The 24,781-nt window shown below is 39.2% G+C and overlaps 1 protein-coding gene across 1 annotated transcript in view; it reads right to left on the bottom strand.

Annotated features, from left to right (window-relative positions):
- The window catches only part of plpp4 (phospholipid phosphatase 4), a 378,904-nt gene that overhangs the window by 77,192 nt on the left and 276,931 nt on the right, over positions 1-24,781 (bottom strand). The window contains exons 4-5 of the mRNA XM_060925399.1: positions 10,050-10,113; positions 4,222-4,346 (exon numbers count right to left, since the gene is read on the bottom strand). Of these exons, the coding sequence (XP_060781382.1) occupies positions 4,222-4,346; positions 10,050-10,113 (189 nt within the window). The remainder of the gene's footprint in view (positions 1-4,221; positions 4,347-10,049; positions 10,114-24,781) is intronic.

Genomic DNA, 24,781 nt, shown 5'->3' on the forward strand with positions numbered 1-24,781 from the left:
ACTTTTCTTTGACAAAAAAAAGCAGTTGGTCATGATCCAAGCACAAATTTGTCATACTCTGGTACTAATTTTTTTTTTTTAACTATGGCTACAGATGACATTAGGATGCTAACGGGAACTTTTTTGTTTGTGCTTCTGTTGCTTCTGCAGTGGGTGTTTTACCCTTTCTTGATACTTGGCAGGAACATCAAAATTACTTGTATAACGTCCCTTGTGGAAACCAGCAAATGGTTCTACATGGCCAAATTTTGACTGTTGACCTGCTACTGCTCAAGTTGTTTTAACAAACGTCATTTTTATCACTTTGCTCTAGGCCTTTTTTTTTTGCTTTTTCTTGATGTTTTTGGAGGACTCCCTAAAGTGAATGACGCATGAAATGGAATGACGAATGACAGGTAGTAAATTTGAACAATAAATGGTCCCTTGTCATTCAGATTCTTACAAATGGAATAACGATTGAAATCTTTAGTTTTAGACCTCCCTAGGATAAGATAAGTGGGTGCTTGGTGGGATATCAGCTTTTACAAATGGAATGACAGGGTTTCTATATGTATTGACTTACTTTGAGCTAATGTTGTCAGTGATATCACCTTTTACAAATGGAATGATAAGGTTTCTAGGTGGAATGACATACTTTGAGGCAATGTTATCAGTGATATCAAATTAACAAATGGAATGACATTGTTTCTAGGGTTAGGGTTAGGTTATAGGTGATATCACTGATAACATTGCCTCAAAGTATGTCATTCCACCTAAAAACATTGTCATTCCATTTGTAAAAGGGGATATCACTGATAACATTAGCTTAAAGTATGTCATTCCACCTGGAAATGCTGTCATTCCATTTGTAAAAGGGGATATCACTGATAACATAATCTAAAAGTATGTCATTCCACTTAGAAACAATGTCATTCCATTTCATGAGCTGAAAGCATGTCATTCCACCTACATTTCAATCGTTATTCCATTTATAAGAATCTGAATGACAAGGGACCATTTATTGTTCAAATCACTAGCTGTCATTCGTCATTCCATTTCATGTGTCATTCACTTTAGGGAGTCCCTGTTTTTGGTAATTTTCTGTCAAGTTAAGCTGCAATTTAACATATAGTAAACATTTATGAATGAAAGTCAGTTTGGTTTGGTGAGCACAAAGCCACTTCGTCTGGGGTTTACCCAAAATGTTTACGAGACAGGATTGTCTGTGCAATGGAGGCAGGTTGACACTTTGCTGCCAGGAGCACACGAACTATCAAAAAATTTCCTAAAGGTGCACAATGTCTTCAACCTTCACACACTCTCTCTCTCACACACACACACACACACACACACACACACACACACGTCACAGTGTGATTTGAACTTGCTGCTAAGCAGTTTGTTCACCTTCCCACAGGAGCCAATGGAAGGTGTGGACTGAAAGTGACATTTTTATTTTTGCTGGCCAGCACTAAAGCTGGGAAAAGTGAGTGAATTGTATTAATATCGATGCTGTAGGACGTTCATAAACCTTTCAAACCCAGGTACTCTTGGAGGTGAGTATGTGCCCTGGCCTTTCTGCTCTTTGGTAGGTATTACAGTAGGCTAGCCTGCTGGGTAAAGGAAGTCAGGATCTTTGTGGTATGGCTACCTCCTGGATTGCTCTAAGAAGAGTGTCACTTATGGACAATCATTATATTTCACATATTGAACTTTGACATTACACCATATGGCCAAAAGTATGGAGACACCTGACTATCACATCCATATGTGGGAATGACTTTTGGCCTTGTTGTGTATTCGGATTGTGGATTAACTCCATTCGTTCTGAACAGAGGTGGACAGTAACGAAGTACATTTACTTGAGTACTGTACTTAAGTACACTTTTAGAGTATCTGTACTTTAAGTTTTTTTTTAACTTATGACTTTAACTTCACTACATTTGAAAGACAAATACCATACTTTTCACTCCACTACATTTCTATCAAGGTCTTACAACCCCAATTCCAAAAAAGTTGGGACAAAGTACAAATTGTAAATAAAAACAGAATGCAATAATTTACAAATCTCAAAAACTGATATTGTATTCACAATAGAATATAGACAACATATCAAATGTCGAAAGTGAGACATTTTGAAATTTCATGCCAAATATTGGCTCATTTGAAATTTCATGACAGCAACACATCTCAAAAAAGTTGGGACGGGGCAATAAGAGGCTGGAAAAGTTAAAGGGACAAAAAAGGAACAGCTGGAGGACCAAATTGCAACTCATTAGGTCAATTGGCAATAGGTCATTAACATGACTGGGTATAAAAAGAGCATCTTGGAGTGGCAGCGGCTCTCAGAAGTAAAGATGGGAAGAGGATCACCAATCCCCCTAATTCTGCGCCGACAAATAGTGGAGCAATATCAGAAAGGAGTTCGACAGTGTAAAATTGCTCAACAGCATTATTTAACACAATCAGTTGATGGCAGAATGAAAGGTGGCGGTTCTTCTGGGAAATGCACGCACCCAGGGCTTTACCTAGACCCCATGTTTCAGTTTTCTGCAAGGATTAAATATTTGTTTTGTTTTAAATGTATGGTTTTCCGGCCTTGACCCTTACGCACAGAGATTCTTCCAGATTCTCTGAATCTTTCGATGATATTATGCACTGTAGATGTTCAAACTCTGCAATTTTACACTGTAAAATTAGGGGATATTAGGGGATAGATTAGTGTAGATTGTACCATGAGGGACAGAAATGGACACCTACTGTACCCCTGTTTCTGATAGCATTGACTAATAATCGCAAACTCTTCTGAATCACAGTAACTTTTCTGTATTTCCTAACGTTACCAAGCCTTGTATCTGTGTATTGCCTTTCTGGATTTGACCTTGTTTTGTGCATTTGGACTCTGCCTTTCGTTTTTATTTCCATCATTCTGTTTGTGCCTCGCTTGACCATTGCCCATTTCACAACCCTGCCTTTGCCTTACGTTTTTTAACTGTTTGCCTGCCTGTTTATAAATAAACACTCTTCCTGCAGTTGCATCCATCATTCGCCTGCTAACATGACACACCAAGCCATGCGCTCCCATTCGCACCAGAGACAAACAATACTGTAAGTAATTAAGTCCACAGTCAAGTTAACAATACATGTTAATACCATAAAACAAAGGCTTAATGAGCCTCGCCTAAGTGTCGATCATTAACAATTATTGAGAACAGTGAGCAAAGGATCAATAAAAGGACGAAATGACTGCTCATATGGCTAAACTCAACACCGAGCTAAAGGTGGCATTTTTATGCCCCCCACCCAGTCCCGCGGCATGACATAAATGACATCATCAATGATTTGCAACACATTAATGAACTGAATGGTGAAGATTTAGAAAACGTAGCGAGTCAGTGGATGGATTTGACAATGATACACCGATAACCTCCGTCATTTCCATAACAGATGAAGAAATCATCGCCGCCATTCGTGATCTGTTTTGCACAGTACTATATATGAGAGCAGACTGGGGTGTGTAATCTGCACATGGCAAATGAAAACAAGAGTGCTCTGAGAGCACAATATCCCCTGCTGGCAACTATATCTATGCTATAAGTGCTTAATATACCCTCATGAAATTGTCAAGGTACATATACCGACATATAACAAAGAATCCTGTCAAGTTTTGTGAAATTCCTCCAGAAATTGTGAGAGGAGTTGATTTCAGAAGGTGAGTACCCTTCCCGAGATGGACAGACGGACATCGCCACGACATAATCCCCCTTTGAACCTTTCAGCCAGCAGGGGATAATAAAAAGGGACTAGTGGCATTTGATGCTGTATAGCAATTTAATAAGAACTAACGTCCTGTTTAGTACGCCACACACCCAGTAAATCTAGCACACAAATGCTTTTTCTTTTCTCTTTAATGTGTGGTCCAAGTGTTCTGCTTCAGTAAAAGCCTGACAGTTCCAGGAATCTACTCCTTTCACCACAATATAAAAGAAAGCAGACTTTATTTGGCAACAGCCGCCTCTGTGACATGTTCATCCAGGATTTGCTATGAAATGAACCTCTTATACCGTATACTGGAGTTCAAAGCATCTTTTAAAGCTCAAACTACTTCACTTACCCAGTTACTGGCTGGATAACAGAGACAGGCTAAAAAAAGTTTACGCAACTAAAGGTACTTTCAGGAATAAACATAGTGTGCATCAGCACAATACAGTCTCCAAGGTGTTTCAAAAAGATTACACTTACAGGAGGAGTGGCTGCTGGGAAAACTCTTTCGGCCCTCCGACACCATGCCTGGTTCTCCTGTGCACAGCATTTTCACATTCATCTGGCCATCTGGGAAACAGCGCTGAAAGTAATCTGGTCTTGGCCTGAAATGTAAAATAAGCCTGAAGTCTTTGGGTTTAGACAAGTGCACACATTACGGTGCAAGGAGTTCGTAATCACAACAATCTAAATATATGTAATGTCATCTATTTCTCAGCAATTAATGAGTTGACTTTGCTGATTTTCAAACAAGGCATACCTAAATGTATCTGTCAGGAGGTTATGGTTAAAACTTTTACAAATATTGGGACTAAATGGCACTTGCCTAGGTTTTTGAGCATACACTGCTTGGTTGCAATTTAAAGCTACACTTCCATAAACTCAACTGAAAATATTGTGCAGAAATGAACAGGTGAAAAAAAATTATATAGGTAGGTAGGTAGGTAGGTAGGTAGCGGCTACAATTATTGACAGTCCATAATTATCGACACCTTTTCAGGTTCACCAATAAAAAACTATTTTACAAAGGTGAGGTTCAGTTACAACAGTTATTATTGATTAATTAATCAACGAGAAGACCCCCCTCACCCTTTGATCTTGTCATCTCATGACACAGTTTGTTACTGGAGATGGAATTTGTTTTAGCACAATCAGCAATTTGAGGAAAACCGGACGTTATCATCGCAGGTAAGCATGGTGGGAAGATCATAGACGTGTTTTTACTTCTCAGATTCACCGATATTTCATGATCTCTTCGTTGAAATCTACTTTGTTTCTTACTCTTTCATTTGACAGTCGCCATTTTATACCTAAACGTGCTTTTGAGAAGTCACATGAGGTGTCGATAATAGTGATCACTTTCACCGGTGTCCACCATTATCGACACCCTGTGGAATTAAGTGACATTTACAACTGTTATGGACCGATCTTTGTGTAACATTGTTGAAGTCAATGAAGTACTTAAAAAAAAATAAAAATGCTGTGAGTTATAATATTTTTTTTTCTGATTGATAACAGAATGGAATGTTTATAGAGTATTTGGAATCCTATTGCAATAAATAGAATTAGACCATAATTAAATTTCTAGCATATAAAAAATTGCATGCTTGAAATATTCAGATTTTTCTCTTCCATTCAGATTTTTTTTTTTTTTGCAGTTTGTTGTAAATATCTACCACATATTACAATATCAATAGACATTTTATATTTTGGTTCGAGGAATGACATGCGACCTTTGACCTGGATTTTCATGCGGTTACAATGTCAGTTGGCTGTTGACATTTACTGGTAAACTGCAAAACTAGACATTAATACAAGCAACGAATAATTAACAAAATGTGATCTGCAAAAATATTTAAAAAGTGGAACAAAAAGATTTCCTGATGCAGGTTAAACATTATCAGTTCATTTATTTACAAACATTAGAATTACTTCCTCATTTATGTAAACAGACATTGATATATAAAATATATTTTGTATTAAATACAATTCTATGTAAAACTAATTTTTAATAAAAACTATGTTTTGTTAGCTTAATACCACATACCGGTTTAAAAAAAAAAAAATCATCTGGATGTCGATAACTATGGAACAGTGTCTCGTGATCTGACAGGCTAAGTAATCAGGAGTCAACTAATTTTTTCCAGTGGAAGTTTGAGTAATTATTCATGCACAATTTATGGATTGAAAGTCTTTTCTACTTTTGCAATGGCCAAAAGATTGTTAAGGTGTCGATAATTGTTGCTTGCTGCCACTATATATATAGGTGCTGGTCATATAATTAGAATATCATGAAAAAGTTTATTTATTTCAGTAATTCCATTCAAAAAGTGAAACTTGTATATTATATTCATTCATTACACATAGACTGATATATTTCAAATGTTTATTTCTTTTAATTTTGATGATTATAACTGACAACTAATGAAAATCCCAAATTCAGTACCTCAGAAAATTAGAATATTACTTAAGACCAATACAAAAAATGGATTTTTAGAAATGTTGGCCAACTGAAAAGTATGAACATGAAAAGTATGAGCATGTACAGCACTCAATACTTAGTTGGGGCTCCTTTTGCCTGAATTACTGCAGCACTGTGGCGTGGCATGGAGTCGATCAGTCTGTGGCACTGCTCAGGTGTTATGAGAGCCCAGGTTGCTCTGATAGTGGCCTTCAGCTCTTCTGCATTGTTGGGTCTGGCATATTCATAATACCCCATAGATTTTCTATGGGGTTAAGGTCAGGCGAGTTTGCTGGCCATTTAAGAACAGGGATACCATGGTCCTTAAACCAGGTACTTGTAGCTTTGGCACTGTGTGCAGGTGCCAAGTCCTGTTGGAAAATGAAATCTGCATCTCCATAAAGTTGGTCAGCAGCAGGAAGCATGAAGTGCTCTAAAACTTCCTGGTAGACGGCTGCATTGACCTTGGACCTCAGAAAACACAGTGGACCAACACCAGCAGATGACATGGCACCCCAAACCATCACTGACTGTGGAAACTTTACACTGGACCTCAAGCAACGTGGATTCTGTGCCTCTCCTCTCTTCCTCCAGACTCTGGGACCTTGATTTCCAAAGGAAATGCAAAATTTACTTTCATCAGAGAACATAACTTTGGACCACTCAGCAGCAGTCCAGTCCTTTTTGTCTTTAGCCCAGCCGAGACGCTTCTGATGCTGTCTCTTGTTCAAGAGTGGCTTGACACAAGGAATGCGACAGCTGAAACCCATGTCTTGCATACGTCTGTGCGTAGTGGTTCTTGAAGCACTGACTCCGGCTGCAGTCCACTCTTTGTGAATCTCCCCCACATTTTTGAATGGGTTTTGTTTCACAATCCTCTCCAGGGTGCGGTTATCCCTATTGCTTGTACACTTTTTTCTACCACATCTTTTCCTTCCCTTCGCCTCTCTATTAATGTGCTTGGACACAGAGCTCTGTGAACAGTCAGCCTCTTTAGCAATGACCTTTTGTGTCTTGCCCTCCTTGTGCAAGGTGTCAATGGTCGGCTTTTGGACAACTGTCAAGTCAGCAGTCTTCCCCATGATTGTGTCGCCTATAGAATTAGACTGAGAGACCATTTAAAGGCCTTTGCAGGTGTTTTGAGTTAATTAGCTGATTAGAGTGTGGCACCAGGTGTCTTCAATATTGACCTTTTTCACAAGATTCTAATTTTCTGAGATACTGAATTTGGGATTTTCATTAGTTGTCAGTTATAATCATCAAAATTAAAAGAAATAAACACTCGAAATATATCAGTCTGTGTGTAATGAATGAATATAATATACAAGTTTCACCTTTTGAATGGAATTACTGAAATAAATAAACTTTTTCATGATATTCTAATTATATGACCAGCACCTGTATGTATATATATATATATATATATATATATATATATATATATATGTATGTATATATATATATATATATATATATATATATATATATATATATATACACACACACACTATATATATATATATATATATATATATATATATATATATATATATATATATATATATATATATATATATATATATATATATATATTAGTGGCATGCAAAAGTTTGGGCATCCTTGCTGAAAATGTCTGTTACTGTGAATAGTTAAGTGAGCAGAAGATGAACTGATCACCAAAAGGCATAAGGGTAAAGATGACACATTTCTTTAATATTTTCCGCAAGATTACATTTTTATTTCCATCATTTACAGGTGTAAAATACCAAAAAAATGAAAAGGACCTGAAGCAAAAGTTTGGGCACCTGACATGGTCAGTACTTAGTAACACCCCCTTTGGCAAGTATCACAGCTTGTAAACACTTTTTGTAGCCAGCTAATAATCTTTCAGTTCTTACCTGGGGGATTTTCATCCTTGCAAAAGGCTTCCAGTTCTACAAGTTTCTTGGGCTGTCTTGCATGCACTGCTCTTTTGAGATCTATCCACAGATTTTCATTGATGTTTAGGTCAGGGGACTGTGAGGGCCAGGGTAAAACCTTCAGCTTGTGCCTCTTGAGGTATTCCATTGTAGATTTTGAGGTGTGTTTTGGATCATTGTCTTACTGTAGGACCCATCCTCTTTTTAACTTCAACTTTTTTACAGATGGTGTGATGTTTGCTTCCAGAGTTTTCTGGTACTTATTCGAATCCATGCTTCCCTCGACCAATGAAATGTGCCCTGTGCCACTGGCTGCAACACAACCCCAAAGCATGATCGATCCACACCCATGCTTAAGAGTTGGAGAGGTGTTCTTTTCCTGAAATTTGGCACCCTTTTTTCTCCAAACATTCCTTTGCACATTGTGGCCAAAAAGTTCAATTTTGATTTAATCAGTCCACAGGACTTGTTTCCAAAATACATCAGGCTTGCTTAGATGTTCATTTGCAAAATTCAGACACTGAATTTTGTGGCTAGGACGCAGGAAAGGTTTTCTTCTGATGACTCTCTCATGAAGGTCATATTTGTTCAGGTGTCGCTGCATAGCAGAACAGTGCACCACCACTCCAGGGTCTGCTAAATCTTTCTGAAGGTCTTTTGCAGTCAAACAGGGGTTTTTATTTGCCTTTCTAGCAATCCAACGAGCAGTTCTTTCAGAAAGTTTTCTTCATCTTCCAGACCTCACCTTGATCTCCACTGTTTCTGTTAAACGCCATTTCTTAAGAACATTACAATCTGAGGAAACAGCTACCTGAAAACACTTTGCTATGTTCTTGTAGCCTTCTCCTGCTTTGTGAGCATCAATTATTTTATTTTTCAGAATGCGAGGGAGTTGCTTAGAGGAGCCCATGGCTGTTGATTTTAGGGACAAATTTGAGGAGTCAGAGAATTTATACAGCTTTGAAATCTGCATCATCTGACCTTTCCTAACGAAGAATTTGAACAAGCCACAGCTCAATAAGCTAATTAAGGTCTGGAACCTTGGTAAAAGTTACCTGAGAACTCAAATGTATTGGGGTACCCAAACTTTCGCATGGTTTTCCTTTTCTTTTTTCACTCTCCAATTGTACAAAACAAAAATAATACACAAATCTTGCAGAAAACGCTGAAAAGAAATGTCTCGTCTTTACCTTTATGCCTTTTGGTGATCAGTTCATCTTCTGCTCACTTAACTATTCACAGTAACAGACATTTTCAGCAAGGGTGGCCAAATTTTGCATGCCACTGTGTATATATATATATATATACTGAAAAAAATGGCCTGTTAAATTAACACAAAAAAATCTTGTACATCGGTTGCATTTATTAAAATCATATCCACTAAGACCAATTAAGTCATGTTCGTCAAACAGAGCATGACTTAATTGGGCTTAGTGGATATGATTTTAATAAGTGCAACCGATGTACAAGATTTTTTTGTGTTAATTTAACAGGCCATTTTTTCAGTGTATAGTGGCATGCAAAATATATATATATATATATATATATATATATATATATATATATATATATATATATATATATGGACTTGGGCTTAATTAAATGCATGGCAAATACTAGTCATTAAAATGACCAGAAAAAATAAGCCAGATTTACAGAGTTTGCCACACGTAACCATAAAGCATTAAATAGTAATGGACAATAAGAACATTAATGCTATTAGTGGACACAATAATGTATTCATTAGATCATTATAAGCATTGAATTACTTTGATAAGTATTAAAAGTTTCTTCATTATTTCCACACAGTTCTGATAAATTACATTCTGGCAAGAATATCAATAATATCAGTGAGAAGATGTTATTAAAACAACATGACATTCATAAATGCTGATGCAAACAGAAATACAAACTGAATCATGTATTACCTGCCAACTATCAACTTAATGGTGTTTGTGAAGACGCCGTTCAGTGCTAGTGCAAGAGACACAGCTGTAGAACAGAATACAGATTTGATTTTAGACATGAGGAAAAAAAGATATCAAGACAAATGACAAATGCTAGTGTGAAGTTTAGACAGCATATGCTAAAGCCACTTACAGATGAGTTATTTTGTTTACATGAAAAACGCAACGCCCTGTAGAATCTGCTAGTAAATCAGCTTGTACTTTTTATGCAAGTCTTTTAAAGTTTGCATGTTATTTTCACCCAGTAGCGGATGGGTTCTGATCACAGTTTCTTCCTCATGATGTCTTGGAGTTTTTCCTTGCCACTTTTGATTCTGGCTGCTCATTAAGGATTTAAATCTGCATCATTATTTCTGCTTTGTGAGAATGTCTATTGTTATAACAGTCTGCCATGGAACTTGTAACTGCCACCATCCTTTCTTGCATATTGTTTTTGCAGCTTTTTGTTCATGTCAGCTGCCATAGTCTTCATTTTTGATCGCCTCTCCGTTCAAATTATGCCAGATACCTTGGTCAATCTTTGGCTGTTCTTCTTCATACAATGCCAGTCAAAAGTTTGGACACGCCTTCTAATTGAATGGTTTTTCTTTATTTTTATTCATTAAAAGACATGTCATGTCTTAAAGTAATGACGAATGTCATTTCTCTTCACTTAGTTGAGCGGTTCTTGACATAATATGGATTACTACAGCTGTGGAATAGGGCTATTATTCCATCCATCCATCCATTATGTGTAGCTGCTTATCCTGTTCTACAGGGTCGCAGGCAAGCTGGAGCCTATCCCAGCTGACTATGGGCGAGAGGTGGGGTACACCCTGGACAAGTTGCCAGGTCATCGCAGGGCTGACACCGAGGCAAACAACCATTCACACTCACATTCACACCTAAAGTCAATTTAGAGCCACCAATTAGCCTAACCTGCATGTCTTTGGACTGTGGGGGAAACCGGAGCACCCGGAAGAAACCCATGCAGACACGGGGAGAACATGCAAACTCCACACAGAAAGGCCCTCGCCTGCCGCTGGGCTCGAACCCAGGACCTTCTTGCTGTGAGGTGACAGTGCTAACTACTACACCACCGTGCCGCCCCAGGGCTATTATTATTTATTTATTTATTTTACTGTTTACTGTTTGATCTCAAACGCATTAAGAAGGCAAGAAATTGCATTAATTAACTTTTGACAAGGCACGCCTGTTAATTGAAAATATTCCAGGTGACTACCTCATGAAGCTGGTTAAGATAACGCCAATCTGGGTGGCATGGTGGTGTAGTGTACTGTCGCCTCACAGCATGAAGGTTCTGGGTTCGAGCCCAGCGGCCGATGTGGGCCATTCTGTGTGGAGTTTGCATGTTCTCTGTGTGGGTTTCCTCCGGATGCTCCCCTACAGTCCAAAGACATGTTAGGTTAACATGGGACAGCCAGGGCCTGAGGTTGGGCTGAAGTGCCCTCAGAGCATTTTTTAAGGATTTTCCACTAGGAGACCAACTGGTCTGGGCAATACAATCACAGGCCCCAGAGTCCATGCGGCTGCACCACTGCGGCATATTCTGTGATGCAAAATGGTTCACTAATCACTATACAGACAAACACACTACAGTGACTACATAGCTATCAAGAGCAATTACCAAGCGCAAATGTTATGTCAAAGACACTCAAAGTTACACAGTAATGACATCGGATTCTGACATCAGCCATCTCAGTAACCAAATTTTAGTTTTGTTTTTCTTAACCAACATGATCTTGTGTGTATATCTTATAACATAGATCTTCGTTTTCCTTGTTAAATGTATACTTACATGGTACTTGGTTAATTAATTGCAACTGATTGAACCAAATGATAAGACATAACTTGGTTTAAAATTTGGTCTCCCAGTGAAGCTGGTTTGGCGTTGACTAGGAGACCAAATCTGGCCACTGGGAGACCATTTGGTCTCCCAGTAACTATGTTAGGGGCGGCACGGTGGTGTAGTGGTTAGCGCTGTCGCCTCACAGCAAGAAGATCCGGGTTCGAGCCCCGTGGCCAGCGAGGGCCTTTCTGTGTGGAGTTTGCATGTTCTCCCCGTGTCCGCGTGGGTTTCCTCCAGGTGCTCCGGTTTCCCCCCACAGTCCAAAGACATGCAGGTTAGGTTAACTGGTGACTCTAAATTGACCGTAGGTGTGAATGTGAGTGTGAATGGTTGTCTGTGTCTATGTGTCAGCCCTGTGATGGCCTGGCGACTTGTCCAGGGTGTACCCCGCCTTTCGCCCGTAGTCAGCTGGGATAGGCTCCAGCTTGCCTGCGACCCTGTAGAACAGGATAAAGCGGCTAGAGATAATGAGATGAGATGAGATGAGATGAGTAACTATGTTAAAAAATGCTCTGAGTGCCCTTGAGCAAGGCACCGAATCCACAACTGCTCCCTGGGCGCTGTAGCATCGCTGCCCACTGCTCTGGGTATGTGTTTGTGCTCATTGCTCACTTGTGTGTGCATGTGTGTGTTCACTGCTTCAGATGGGTTAAATGCAGAGGTTAAATTTCACTGTATGCTTAAGTCTGTGCTTGAGTGTACGTGTGACAAATAAAGGCTTGTTGGCTTCATAGTGCACAAAGCGTCATCAAGGTAAACGGTGGCTACTTTGAAGAATTTTTAAAAATATTAAATATATTTTAACACTTTTGTTTACCACATAATTCCATATGTGCTTGTTAGTTCATGGTTTTGATGTCTTCAGTATTGTTCTGCAATGTAGTAAATAATCAAAATACAGAAAAACCTATGAATTGAGTAGGGGAGTACAAACTTTTGACCGGGACTGTATCCAGTGCCAATCCACTGGATGAAGCCAGTGTGAATCCGGTCCAGTTCAAAATTTAACACTGACTCACTTGTATATTAAAATCACACACCTGTTTCTCATAACCACTCATTCACATGAATATATGTACACATGACCTCGCCATCGTTCCTTGCAAGGTTCAGTATTTCTGTGTGCATTTCTATGCATCGTTTTCCCTGCTGACTATCTCCATATATTTTTTTTAATAATTTGATTTTATTTATGGTTTCACCAGAACCATAAGATGTATTGAGATGTATTTATGAGATGTATTTACATTTATGAGATGTATTGCTCTGTTCTGCCTGATGATCACCCTCTGCCTGTTTGACCATAATTCACTTTATGATTTGGAATGGTAATAAATTGTATGCATTTAAATCCATCTGCCTCCACTTCATGATAGACATGAAGTGCTTGGCTAACCTTTACTCATTCTGCTCAACATATCCATTATAAATCTGCCAGATGTCAAGCAGTCCTTCTTAAGATTAGGACTAGAACCTGAGACAGTTATGACAAAGCTTCCCTTTCCCATTTCTTTTGCTTCTTTTCCATTGAAACTCTCTTTTTTTGTCTAATTGTGTCTTATGTTTTTTTGTTTCTGTGTGTTTTGTAGTGACTGCAGAGAATAGAAAAGGAAGGAGAGAGCGAAGAGAGGGGATCTCGCTCCCAACCCGAGCATATGTGTGTGTGTGTGGGGGGGGGGCGAAAAGCAAAGAAAATGTTGAAAATAAAAGTCTTTGTGAACAGCATTTCTTGCCTACCGCACTTCAATATTCCACCCACTTCAGGGATTCACTATAGTAGTATATACATACATTCATGGAAAAAAGAAAGTACACCCTTCTTCAATTGTATGTTTTTATTTATCAGGGCATAAAGAACAATTGTGTGGTCCTCCCCAACTTGTAGTCTTTTTCTCCCCCAAAAAAAGTAAACCAAAATTCAGAAAACAGGTAGGTTAAGATAAAGTCAGTAAAATCCCTTATCAAAAAGAAGTATACTTTGAGTTCATTTTATTAAGTATACTTAAAAAAAGTTAAAGTATATTTCCTTAACTATACTTTTGTGTACCAAGTATACTGATATCAATGTACTTACAGTATACTTGTAAGTAAACTAATTAATACTTCTTGAAACTAAATTGGCCCACTTTTAGTTTATAAAAAGTCTACTTTAAGTCGAAGAGAAGTAAACTTTGAGTATACAACTAGCATTTTTTATTTTGTATTGCAAGTATACCACAAGTAAACTTATATACTAGTAGTTTACTAGTTCTATACTTGTTTTCCACTCTTTAGTTTACAAAAGAATACTTCATAGTATACCAGAAATATACTATGAGTTTACTTGTTTTAAACTTCTAGTCCACTTTTTTTTAGTTTACTCAAGTATACTTTGTAGTGTACTGGAAATATACTATTGGTTTACTCGTTACACACTTCTAGTCCACTTTTTAGCTTATAAACGTATACTTTATAGCATATTGGAAATATACTATTAATTACTGGTTATATGCATCTAGTCCACTTTTTAGTTTTGAAGTATACTGCAATTACCCTTCTAGGTATGCTATTAGTCTTCTAGCCCTAACCCTTACCTCATGCACACTACCAGTAGACAACTTAAGTGTTTTGTACCTTAAGTTACAATGACGTTATAAAGTTAAGAATTCACAAAATAACAACAGGATTAAGGACATATTCATTTTCTTTAAAAATCAAAATTTAAAGCAACATTGTATTCAATGCCAAAGTATAAAAACATGAGTGACAACTAGCGGCATAGGACCACAGCAAGAAGGTCCTAGGTTCGAGCCCAGCGGATGGCAAGGGCCTTTCTGTGTGGAGTGTGCATGTTCTCCCTGTGTCCGCGTGGGTTTCCTCCGGGTGCTCCAGTTTCCACCACAGTCCAAAGACATGCAGGTTCAGTTAATTGGTGGCTCTAAATTGACCAAGAGTGTGAATGGTTGTTTGCCTCTGTATCAGCCCTGTGATGACCTGGCGACTTGTCCAGGGTGTACCCTGCCTCACGCCCATAGTCAGCTGGGATAGGCTCCAGCTTGCCTGTGACCCTGTAGAATAGGATAAGTGGCTACAGATAATGGATGGATAATTATCCCACTCAGGAGAACTAAAAAAAAAAAACTTATATGGCATTTGTTCTTAATTTCATGTCTTCATTTGATAATGCTGAGACATGAATTGTTTGCTGTTAACTTGATGCGATTTTCCTCATCACTTTTACTTTAACTTTTTGATCCGTCTTTAAAAATAAAAATACAATTTATACATACGTTCATTTTTATGAGAGAGAGAGAGAGAGAGAGAGAGAGAGAGAGAGAGAGAGAGAGAGAGAACTGTGGCAGTCTGTAATTCTAGTAAACTGCATTGGTTTACTACACATGACACTGTAAAAGTGACTCATTATTTTTATCTTCTTTTGGTAAATCAAATAATCATGAATCTCATTTCTCAAAGTTTGCATAAAACAAGCGCTAAATGTGTGTGGAAGAACCACCTGTATGCACTAGAAAATTGGTATGTACACACAGCTGATAAATCAGATAAATCCCAACATTGATAAATCCCACACATTCTAAATTAATGTGCTTATTCACAGCCACACTTACTTGCATAAAGAAATGCCTTCAGATCACCACATAGTAATCAACTCATCTCATCTCATTATCTCTAGCCGCTTTATCCTGTTCTACAGGGTCGCAGGCGAGCTGGAGCCTATCCCAGCTGACTACGGGCAAAATGCGGGGTACACCCTGGACAAGTTGCCAGGTCATCACAGGGCTAGTAATCAACTTCCCTGTAAAAATGTTTCAGATGACATGGAACATGCCAAAAGGTCAAAAGATGAACTTCACTGAGTTTAAAAAAAAAAAAAGTTTATTTGGCATGTTTACAATTAGTCTGTCAAATAAATAAATAAAACCAAGAAAAAAATATATTTTATGAGTATGTGTATGCATTGTATTTCACGACTTAAATTCTGCCTTCTGTGATGGCATGAAAATTAATCATTATTGCTTTTTCTGCATGACATTTTGGAAATATAATGTATTGCAGTATGAGAGATATGAATGATGTATTTTTATGTGTCATTATTCAACTCCTAGGTGGATGGGAAATGCCAGTACTGTCTCCAATTTGTCTTTGAAATGTAGTCATAAGTAAAAGCTATAGAGTACAGACCTGCCTGATCCATCCTGATGTCCTACTTCTGGCTGGAGTCTCATTACTTCACTCCTGCGAGGACAACCCCATATGGACACACTTAGAAGATGGCTCTGGACACTTGCAGTTTTGCTATGATGGCTTAGGACTACAACTGTCATGATAATTTTAGGACTGTAGTTGTCATGAACAGTCTTGCACTCAAGTCTCCATCAATGGGATGTGTGGATGCTGTCCCCCCCACTCACGTGTTCACTCAGGTTTGTTGATGGTGGAGTGCAGAGGGGAATCGTCAGGGCCTTCTAGGCCTTCAAAGAACATATCAGTGTCCTCGAAAGCTAACACTAGCTTAACTGCAAGTCGGCACCATCAACGCAGCAGTGAAGTCACCTTCCAGTTGGTGTAGCATTCATCAGTAGTGTTAGCGAATGCTAATAAAGCAGTCAAGCCAGTGTTATCGAGAGCAAGTAGCACAGGCTAACGACCGAGAAACTAAGATTTCTGTCTCCAGACTCTTCTTCCACGCTGCACGCTCGCCACAGTATCTTTCACTCAGACTTAAAGGAGATACGCAGAACCTTTATTTTTAAATGCATTTCTGAGTGGATAGTATCTCCATCTTGACTATTGTATGCTGCATAATTGGGAATAAAAATATATATATTTTTGAGAATTAAAATCGACTGCGGAGCGGCACGGTGGTGTAGTGGTTAGCGCTGTAGCCTCACAGCAAGAAGGTCCGGGTTCGAGCCCCGTGGCCGGTGAGGGCCTTTCTGTGCAGAGTTTGCATGTTCTCCCCGTGTCCGCGTTGTTTTCCTCCAGGTGCTCCGGTTTCCCCCACAGTCCAAAGACATGCAGGTTAGGTTAACTGGTGACTCTAAATTGACCATAGGTGTGAATGTGGGTGTGAATGGTTGTCTATGTCTATGTGTGTCGGCCCTGTGATGACCTGGCGATTTGTCCAGGGTGTACCCCGGCTTTCGCCCGTAGTCAGCTGGGATAGGCTCCAGCTTGCCTGCGACCCTGTAGAACAGGATAAAGCGGCTAGAGATAATGAGATGAGAAAATCGACTGCAAAGTTGGCATTCGAGCTGCCCCGCTGAGCCAGCCAGCCCTGAGTGGGTGACGTCACAACGGGAACCGGTGCTACAGACCAAAGCCAGACTCGGCAGGCGAGAGTGGTTGCAATGGCCTCTTTGTTTGGATTTATTGGAGATTCTTCGGATTCCTCAGATAGTAATACATCTGACAGTGATAGTCCTGAAATTGGAGTGTGTGTACATGCTACTGCTACGTGTATGTAGAACCGAATCAGTTCAAACCATCAGAAAGTGAATCCGATAGTAACACATTGGCCACGGAGCCCCCCACCTTAGGAAATAACGCCAGAGAACAAAGCTGTCTAGAGAATTGGATGGAATTGAACTGACAGTCTCATGTGACTCTCATTAAAACAGGATAGGTGTTATAACTTATGCAACATACATGTACATGCATGCATTTTCACTGATAAAACATAAAAGGTTAATTAAATAATCAGATGAACTGAGACAATCACATTCTGAAGCAAATTAAATAATCTTATACCAGTAACTTAAATACACAATACAAGTTACATGTATTAAACTAAATGCAGGTAAACAACGAGTGTTGTTGTTGTAACCAAACGCATCTTAGCCGTCTGTGTTCTTGCTTCTTGAAGGCCAATCTTGTGGCTGATTTGGTTTGAAACAATCTGACTTTCAGTTCTTCATTCAGTTCTTCGTTCATTCGCTGCTTCCACATAAGGGCGAGATATTGCTGCTGAGGCAAGCATATCCAGCGGGGGTGAAAAAAGCATATCCAGTGGAGAAATCTGACAACTGGTCCACTCATTCTCCATTTTCTCCATACTGAGTACTCCACCATTACTGCTCGGCTCACACTCTGGGAGAACTGGTGCAACTGAACTTACTTTCCTTTTCTTGTAGTTTTCCTTTCCTTTAATTGTTGGTACTGCACCCTCTTTCAATACGGGCTTATAGCCAACGTTCCTCAACAGATCAGAGGTTTCATATGAGTCCTCAGTAAAATGCGTAGAGCAGAGGAGAGACCACTTCGTAAGGCACCCAATCCGTGAACTTCTCACAAAACACATCCAAGTCTTTGCAGTTTGAACATTCTTGGGCCATGAACGCAATGTAAATCCACCTTCTGTCATGTTGCTGCACCCGCCAGCAACAAATCTACATGGCATGGCGATAAATTAGCTCAAAATGGAGGATTGAAGTTGCAGTTAGCTCTGTGTTTTAGTATAGCGCAAATGGTGATGAAACCGATAGTCTTCCTGCTGTGACGACACAGATGTCAAGGTCATTCACTCAGACCACTACCTATATGAATCATTTTAATCATAAAAATTACTATATTGGGCGGTCCACGTGGGTTTCCTCCGGGTGCTCCGGTTTCCCCCACAGTCCAAAGACATGCAGGTTAGGTTAACTGGTGACTCTAAATTGACCATAGGTGTGAATGGTTGTCTGTGTCTATGTGTCAGCCCTGTGATGACCTGGCGACTTGTCCAGGGTGTACCCCGGCTTTCGCCCGTAGTCAGCTGGGATAGGCTCCAGCTTGCCTGCGACCCTGTAGAAGGATAAAGCGGCTAGAGATAATGAGATGAGATGAGATGAGATATTGGACGGCACGGTGGTGTAGTGGTTAGTACTGTCTAGCACTATTTATAAACAAAAAGTGAGGCCATGGTTCTGCATATCTCCTTTAAGTATTCATTTCCCTGTGTAATTTACTTATTTATTTTTAAAATCAACATCAATAGCTACACACAATGGCGTGACCTGGCACCCTGCCACTAATCCCTTGCAAAACCCTTTGCCCTGTTGCTTTTTTGGTGTCTGGCTAAGTTTTGGCTGAGCTCAAGTCCCAGCTCTAATAGCAATGGTTTCATCTCCTGTTCTTCAGCCCTGCCTGATTCATTCTGATGCCCTACTTCTGGCTGGAGTCTAATTACGTCATTCCTGCAGAAGACAGCCCCAGTCAAAGATACACTTAGAAGATGGCTCTGGACACTTACAGTTTTGCTACGATGGCCGAGGAATACAACTGTCATGATAACTTCAGGACTGCGGTTGTCATGAACAGTTTTGCACCCAAGTCTCTATCAAGGAACAGTTGATAACCTCAATAAAATAGACTTCATGTTAAAACTATAATGAATTTCCTGGTTACACAATTCTACTTTGTGATTGTACAGGACACTGTTATAGAAGTGAGTTATTTCTCATCACACTATCTGTTATCACCCAAAAGAGGATGGGTTCCCTTTTGAGTCTGGATCCTCTCAAGGTTTTTCCTCATGTTGTTTGAGGGAGATTTTTCTTGCTATCACTGCCTCAGGCTTGCTCATCAGGGATAAATACATTTATTAGGAATCAATTTATTAATTCATATTTTTAAAATTTTTATTTTTATTTAAAGCTGCTTTGCGACAATGGCTGTTGTCTATACAAATAAACTGACTTGATGAGAATAGAGATCAACTAAAACTGCGCTGCGAAAACAAAATCAACTGATGAGCCACTGCTCAGTCTTTGCACAGAGTTACTAAAAACACATTCCCTCTGCAAAGCTGCATGAACCAAATCTTCAAACAAGGCATGATGCTCATCAATGTTTAAATGTTCCTTTTATATGATTTCACTTTATGTTCCATCTGTCATTTTTCTGCATCTTGTGAGCACTGAAATCAGTAATAACTCCCTTGGTTGTGCTGATATCTGACAGTACGTGATTAGAGAAGCTCTACATAGTCAGTTTACCTGCTATTATCTTTTTCTACCACTAGCAGCTCTTGTGAAAATTTACACACATATTTACAAAAGTTGAGAAAGCACTTGATAAATCCCATTTGATACACTAAGACATGCATATGCAAGATTTACGTACAAAACTATGCATACATACATTTGATAAATGAGACCCCAGATTTGTGACAAGTCACAAGTGAAGTTTAAATATGCATGCTCTTGGGATAAAGAATGTGGATATGGATGAAACGAGTTAATCATATCACTACTAGACCACAGTCTTGTGATATACTGTAATGTTAATTTATCATTACAAAAATCTGGACGAAAAGGCCAATCCATTTTTATCACAAGTAAGCTTATGCACAATTATGTTAACTGACATTGGTTGACAAAACTCTTCGGACTCATTATTTTCAGTGTAATTTCTGTCCTGTGATGCTATATCAACATACAGTGGTGCTTGGAAGTTTGTGAACCCTTTAGGATTTTCTATATTTCTGCATAAATATAACCTAAAACATCATCAGATTTTTGCACAAGTCCTAAAAGTAGATAAAGAGAACCCAGTTAAACAAATGAGACAAAAATATGATACTTGGTCATTTATTTATTGAGGAAAATGATCCAGTATTACATATCTGTGAGTGGCAAAAGTATGCGAACCTCTAGGATTAGCAGTTAATTTGAAGGTGAAATTAGAGTCAGGTGTTTTCAGTCAATGGGATAACAATCAGGTGTGAGTGGGCACCCTGTTTTATTTAAAGAACAGGGATCTATCAAAGTCTGAGCTTCACAACACGTTTGTGGAAGTGTATCATGGCACGAACAAAGGAGATTTCTGAGGACCTCAGAAAAAAGCGCTGTTGATGCTCATCAGGCTGGAAAAGGTTACAAAACCATCTCTAAAGAGTTTGGACTCCACCAATCCACAGTCAGACAGATTGTGTACAAATGGAGGAAATTTAAGACCATTGTTACCCTCCCCAGGAGTGGTCGACCAAAAAAGATCACTCCAAGAGCAAGGCGTGTAATAGTCTGCGAGATCACAAAGGACCCAAGGGTAACTTCTAAGCAACTGAAGGCCTCTCTCACATTGGCTAATGTTAACGTTCATGAGTCCACCATCAGGGGAATACTGAACAACAATGGTGTGCATGGCAGGGTTGCAAGGAGAAAGCCACTGCTCTCCAAAAAGAACATTGCTGCTCGTCTGCAGTTTGTTAAAGATCACGTGGACAAGCCAGAAGGCTATTGAAAAAATGTTTTGTGGACGGATGAAACCAAAATAGAACTTTTGTTCTTTAAATGAGAAGCGTCATGTTTGGAGAAAGGAAAACACTGCATTCCAGCATAAGAACCTTATCCTATCTGTGAAACATGGTGGTGGTAGTATCATGGTTTGGGCCTGTTTTGCTGCATCTGGGCCAGGACAGCTTGCCATCATTGATGGAACAATGAATTCTGAATTATACCAGCGAATTCTAAAGGAAACTGTCAGGACATCTGTCCATGAACTGAATCTCAAGAGAAGGTGGGTCATGCAGCAAGACAATGACCCTAAGCACACAAGTCGTTCTACCAAAGAATGGTTAAAGAAGAAAAGTTAATGTTTTGGAATGGCCAAGTCAAAGTCCTGACCTTAATCCAAGAAGCTGTTCTGTACGGAGGAATGGGCTAAAATTCCTCCAAGCCGGTGTGCAGGACTGATCAACAGTTGTTGGAAACGTTTAGTTGCAGTTATTGCTGCATAAGGGGGTCACACCAGATACTGAAAGCAAAGGTTCACATACTTTTGCCACTCACAGATATGTAATATTGGATCATTTTCCTCAATAAATAAATGACCAAGTGTAATATTTTTGCCTCATTTGTTTAACTGGGTTCTCTTTATCTACTTTTAGGACTTGTGTGAAAATCTGATGACGCTTTAGGTCATATTTATGCGGAAATATAGAAAATTCTAAAGGGTTCACAAACTTTCAAGCACCACTGTACTCTTAATACAATGCTGTCACCTGTACCCACTTTACCCCTTAGATATTATAATATTACATTCACCGAGTAGCAGGTTGTTACAAAGAGGCATAGAAATCACATCCCAGACAGAACAAATTCACCCCTTGCATCATGCTGCCAATATACCATCCTAAGTTTATGACAAAAAAATTACAGCTCTTGTTTACTGTAATAAAATCTGTTTTTATGCTTTCCTGACACTATAATCATAATATTTAACTGTGTAAGGTTTTAATCTCTGAAGTACCAAGCAATAGATTTTTCTCTCTGGCTTAGTTTAATTGGATTTGTGTTCAGCTTTCTACCCTAATGGTTTCTGTTGTGCTTCAGGTTTTTTTGAGCATTGGTACAAACAAAGCAATACATAGCACATACAGTCTTGAGTCAAACACATCCAGCCAAAAAAAAAAAATTAAACTGAATTTAAACGAAAGACTCAAGACCACACTGCCATGAAATGTCTAGCTTCTTAACAGAATTCATATTAAGCATGAAGACGACAACTTGTCCTCTGTGAGAAACACCAATTTGAGGAGCTGTATTAATTAATTAATAATGCATGCATTTTGTTTGGAGTTGTAATGTGTAACTGTACTTGAAAATCAGCAGTGTATAGTGGATTATCTGTAACTGCTTAAAAGTAATTTCGACTTCAATGAATATTTCATTTTTCCATTATAGTTCATTCTAACAAGTTACAAAACCCAAAAATCACAAAATGATTTGATCACTTCAATAACGTGAACAAGTTACTGTACACATTATATATTTTGTGCACATCCAAGATTTGAAAAAACATCCACTATCCGTAACCGCTTATCTTATGCAGGGTCGCAGGCAAGCTGAAGCCTATCCCAGCTGACCACGGGCGATTGCTCTAAGACAACGAGGGAGGCTCAGCCTCCTCTAAAAATGACGAACATCGTGTAGGATGAATTGTGCTAGGCTTATGTTATAGCCGACCTTATAATATTGCTATTTCAGATCCAGAATCATAGAAATATATGTGCTCAACCCAACTACAGTGTGAAATCATTCCGTTATAACTTTCCCCAGTTCGCCTAATGTGTGCGTGAGTTTTTCCCCCTCGTGACAGCGCGATGCAGCCCAGCCTCAGTGGACTTCAATGGCATTTGGGAGCTATGCGCTTTTCAATCTCAAAATGCAAGACGGTTATTGGACAAATACTGCGAAAATGCCCACCCACGGACTCCGAGCCTCACATGGGAGGGACATGGCAAAGCTTTCCGCGAGGAGACTGGTGATTGGTGAAAGCGGCCAGATATTTTCTTTGATTGACAGCTCGTTTCAACTATAGACAGGCAGCGGTACAGTGTTGCCAGATTGGGCGGTTTCCCGCCCGATTGGGCGGTTTTAAGTGCATTTTGGCGGGTTTTGAACATATTTTGGGCTGGATAACGTCAGCAGTATCTGGCAACATCAGTTCAGTCCCATGCGGATTCGCAAGTCCTGTGGTGTATTGTAAGAGATCGGCTTACATTTCAATTTCATTCATTACATACGGTTTCTACCAGCTTTTTTAGTTTGTATATATTTTCATTGTAAATAAAGTGTAAATATAGTGTTGTCAAGTTTGCTATCTTAGTTCCAGAAATTTCGTTTGTTTGAGTGACTGAACTTGAACTTGAGGGGGCTAGTCAGCTAGCAAGAAAGCTGCGCACGGATGCCAAGCATTGCTGATTTAATTTTGGCGAAGCCATTTGCCAGTCTTCCTTTCGAGGAAAAAATTAAAGAGCAGGGCAGACCAACGCCTCAAATTGACTTGGTGAAAAAGGTAGGGAATAATACTCGTTCCTTTCAGCTCTCCTGGTACGAGAAAGTGAATTGGCTAACAGCAAGTGACCCACATCAACAACAGTAAATAGGCTACTTTAGTAATATGTCATGGATGGACCAAAAATATAGAATCTATTTAAAATGTTTATGCTGAGTATATTATATTGGAATATATATTTTTCTGGATATGAATTAAACAACGCTACAATTTGGAAAACATTTTTAAACAAAAACACAGCCGAGGTCAATTTTTAAACAACATGCCACAATTTTAAAATATAAAATGTTCAAATATACCCCCCCCCCAACACCACCATCATGTATATTGGATAGTAGGCTAATGGGCCAAAAGAACCTGTTATTTCACAGTTTGTGACCCTGCCAACAATCAGCCAGATCAGAGGCAAGAGTATGGGCAAAATTGATGTGTTTTTTCTTTTAAAATCTGGAAATATCGTAACTGACCAGCCTCCCTTGTTTGAAAGACTACCAGCCGCCACTGCAGCTGACTGTGGTCAAAAGGTGGGGCACACCCTGGATAAGCTGTCAGGTCATCGCAGGGCTGATTACATAGAGACAAACAACCATTCACACTCTCATTCACACCTATTTAGAGCCACCAAATAGCCCAACCTGCATGTCTTTGGACTGTGGGGGAAACCCACACAGACACAGGGAGAACATGCAAACTCCACACAGAACATGCAAACTCCACACAGAGTTTCTTCTCCTCTTGATCAAACACACTGGAATCCTTTACTAACATGGGCGTGAAAAGCCAGGAGGCTTCTGTGCACTTCAAAATTCACATCAGCCACTGGGCTCAAACCCAGAACCTTCTTGCTGTGAGGTGACAGTGCTAACCACTACACCACCGTGCCACCCCTGATAAAACAGAAGGTTTCATATGTAACCATGGTTCTATGATTGAGTGGATGGCCACCATTAGAGTTGTTTTCTTTGCTGAGTACTAACAGCAAAGTCATCACCATGCTTGGGTAACTTATAAAAGGTTTCTGCTACAATCAAGCTCACATCTGTCGAAACTAAGCATTGTTTCCTGG

The sequence above is a fragment of the Neoarius graeffei genome, chromosome 7 (assembly GCF_027579695.1).
Source record: "Neoarius graeffei isolate fNeoGra1 chromosome 7, fNeoGra1.pri, whole genome shotgun sequence".
NCBI classification, from domain to species: domain Eukaryota; kingdom Metazoa; phylum Chordata; class Actinopteri; order Siluriformes; family Ariidae; genus Neoarius; species Neoarius graeffei.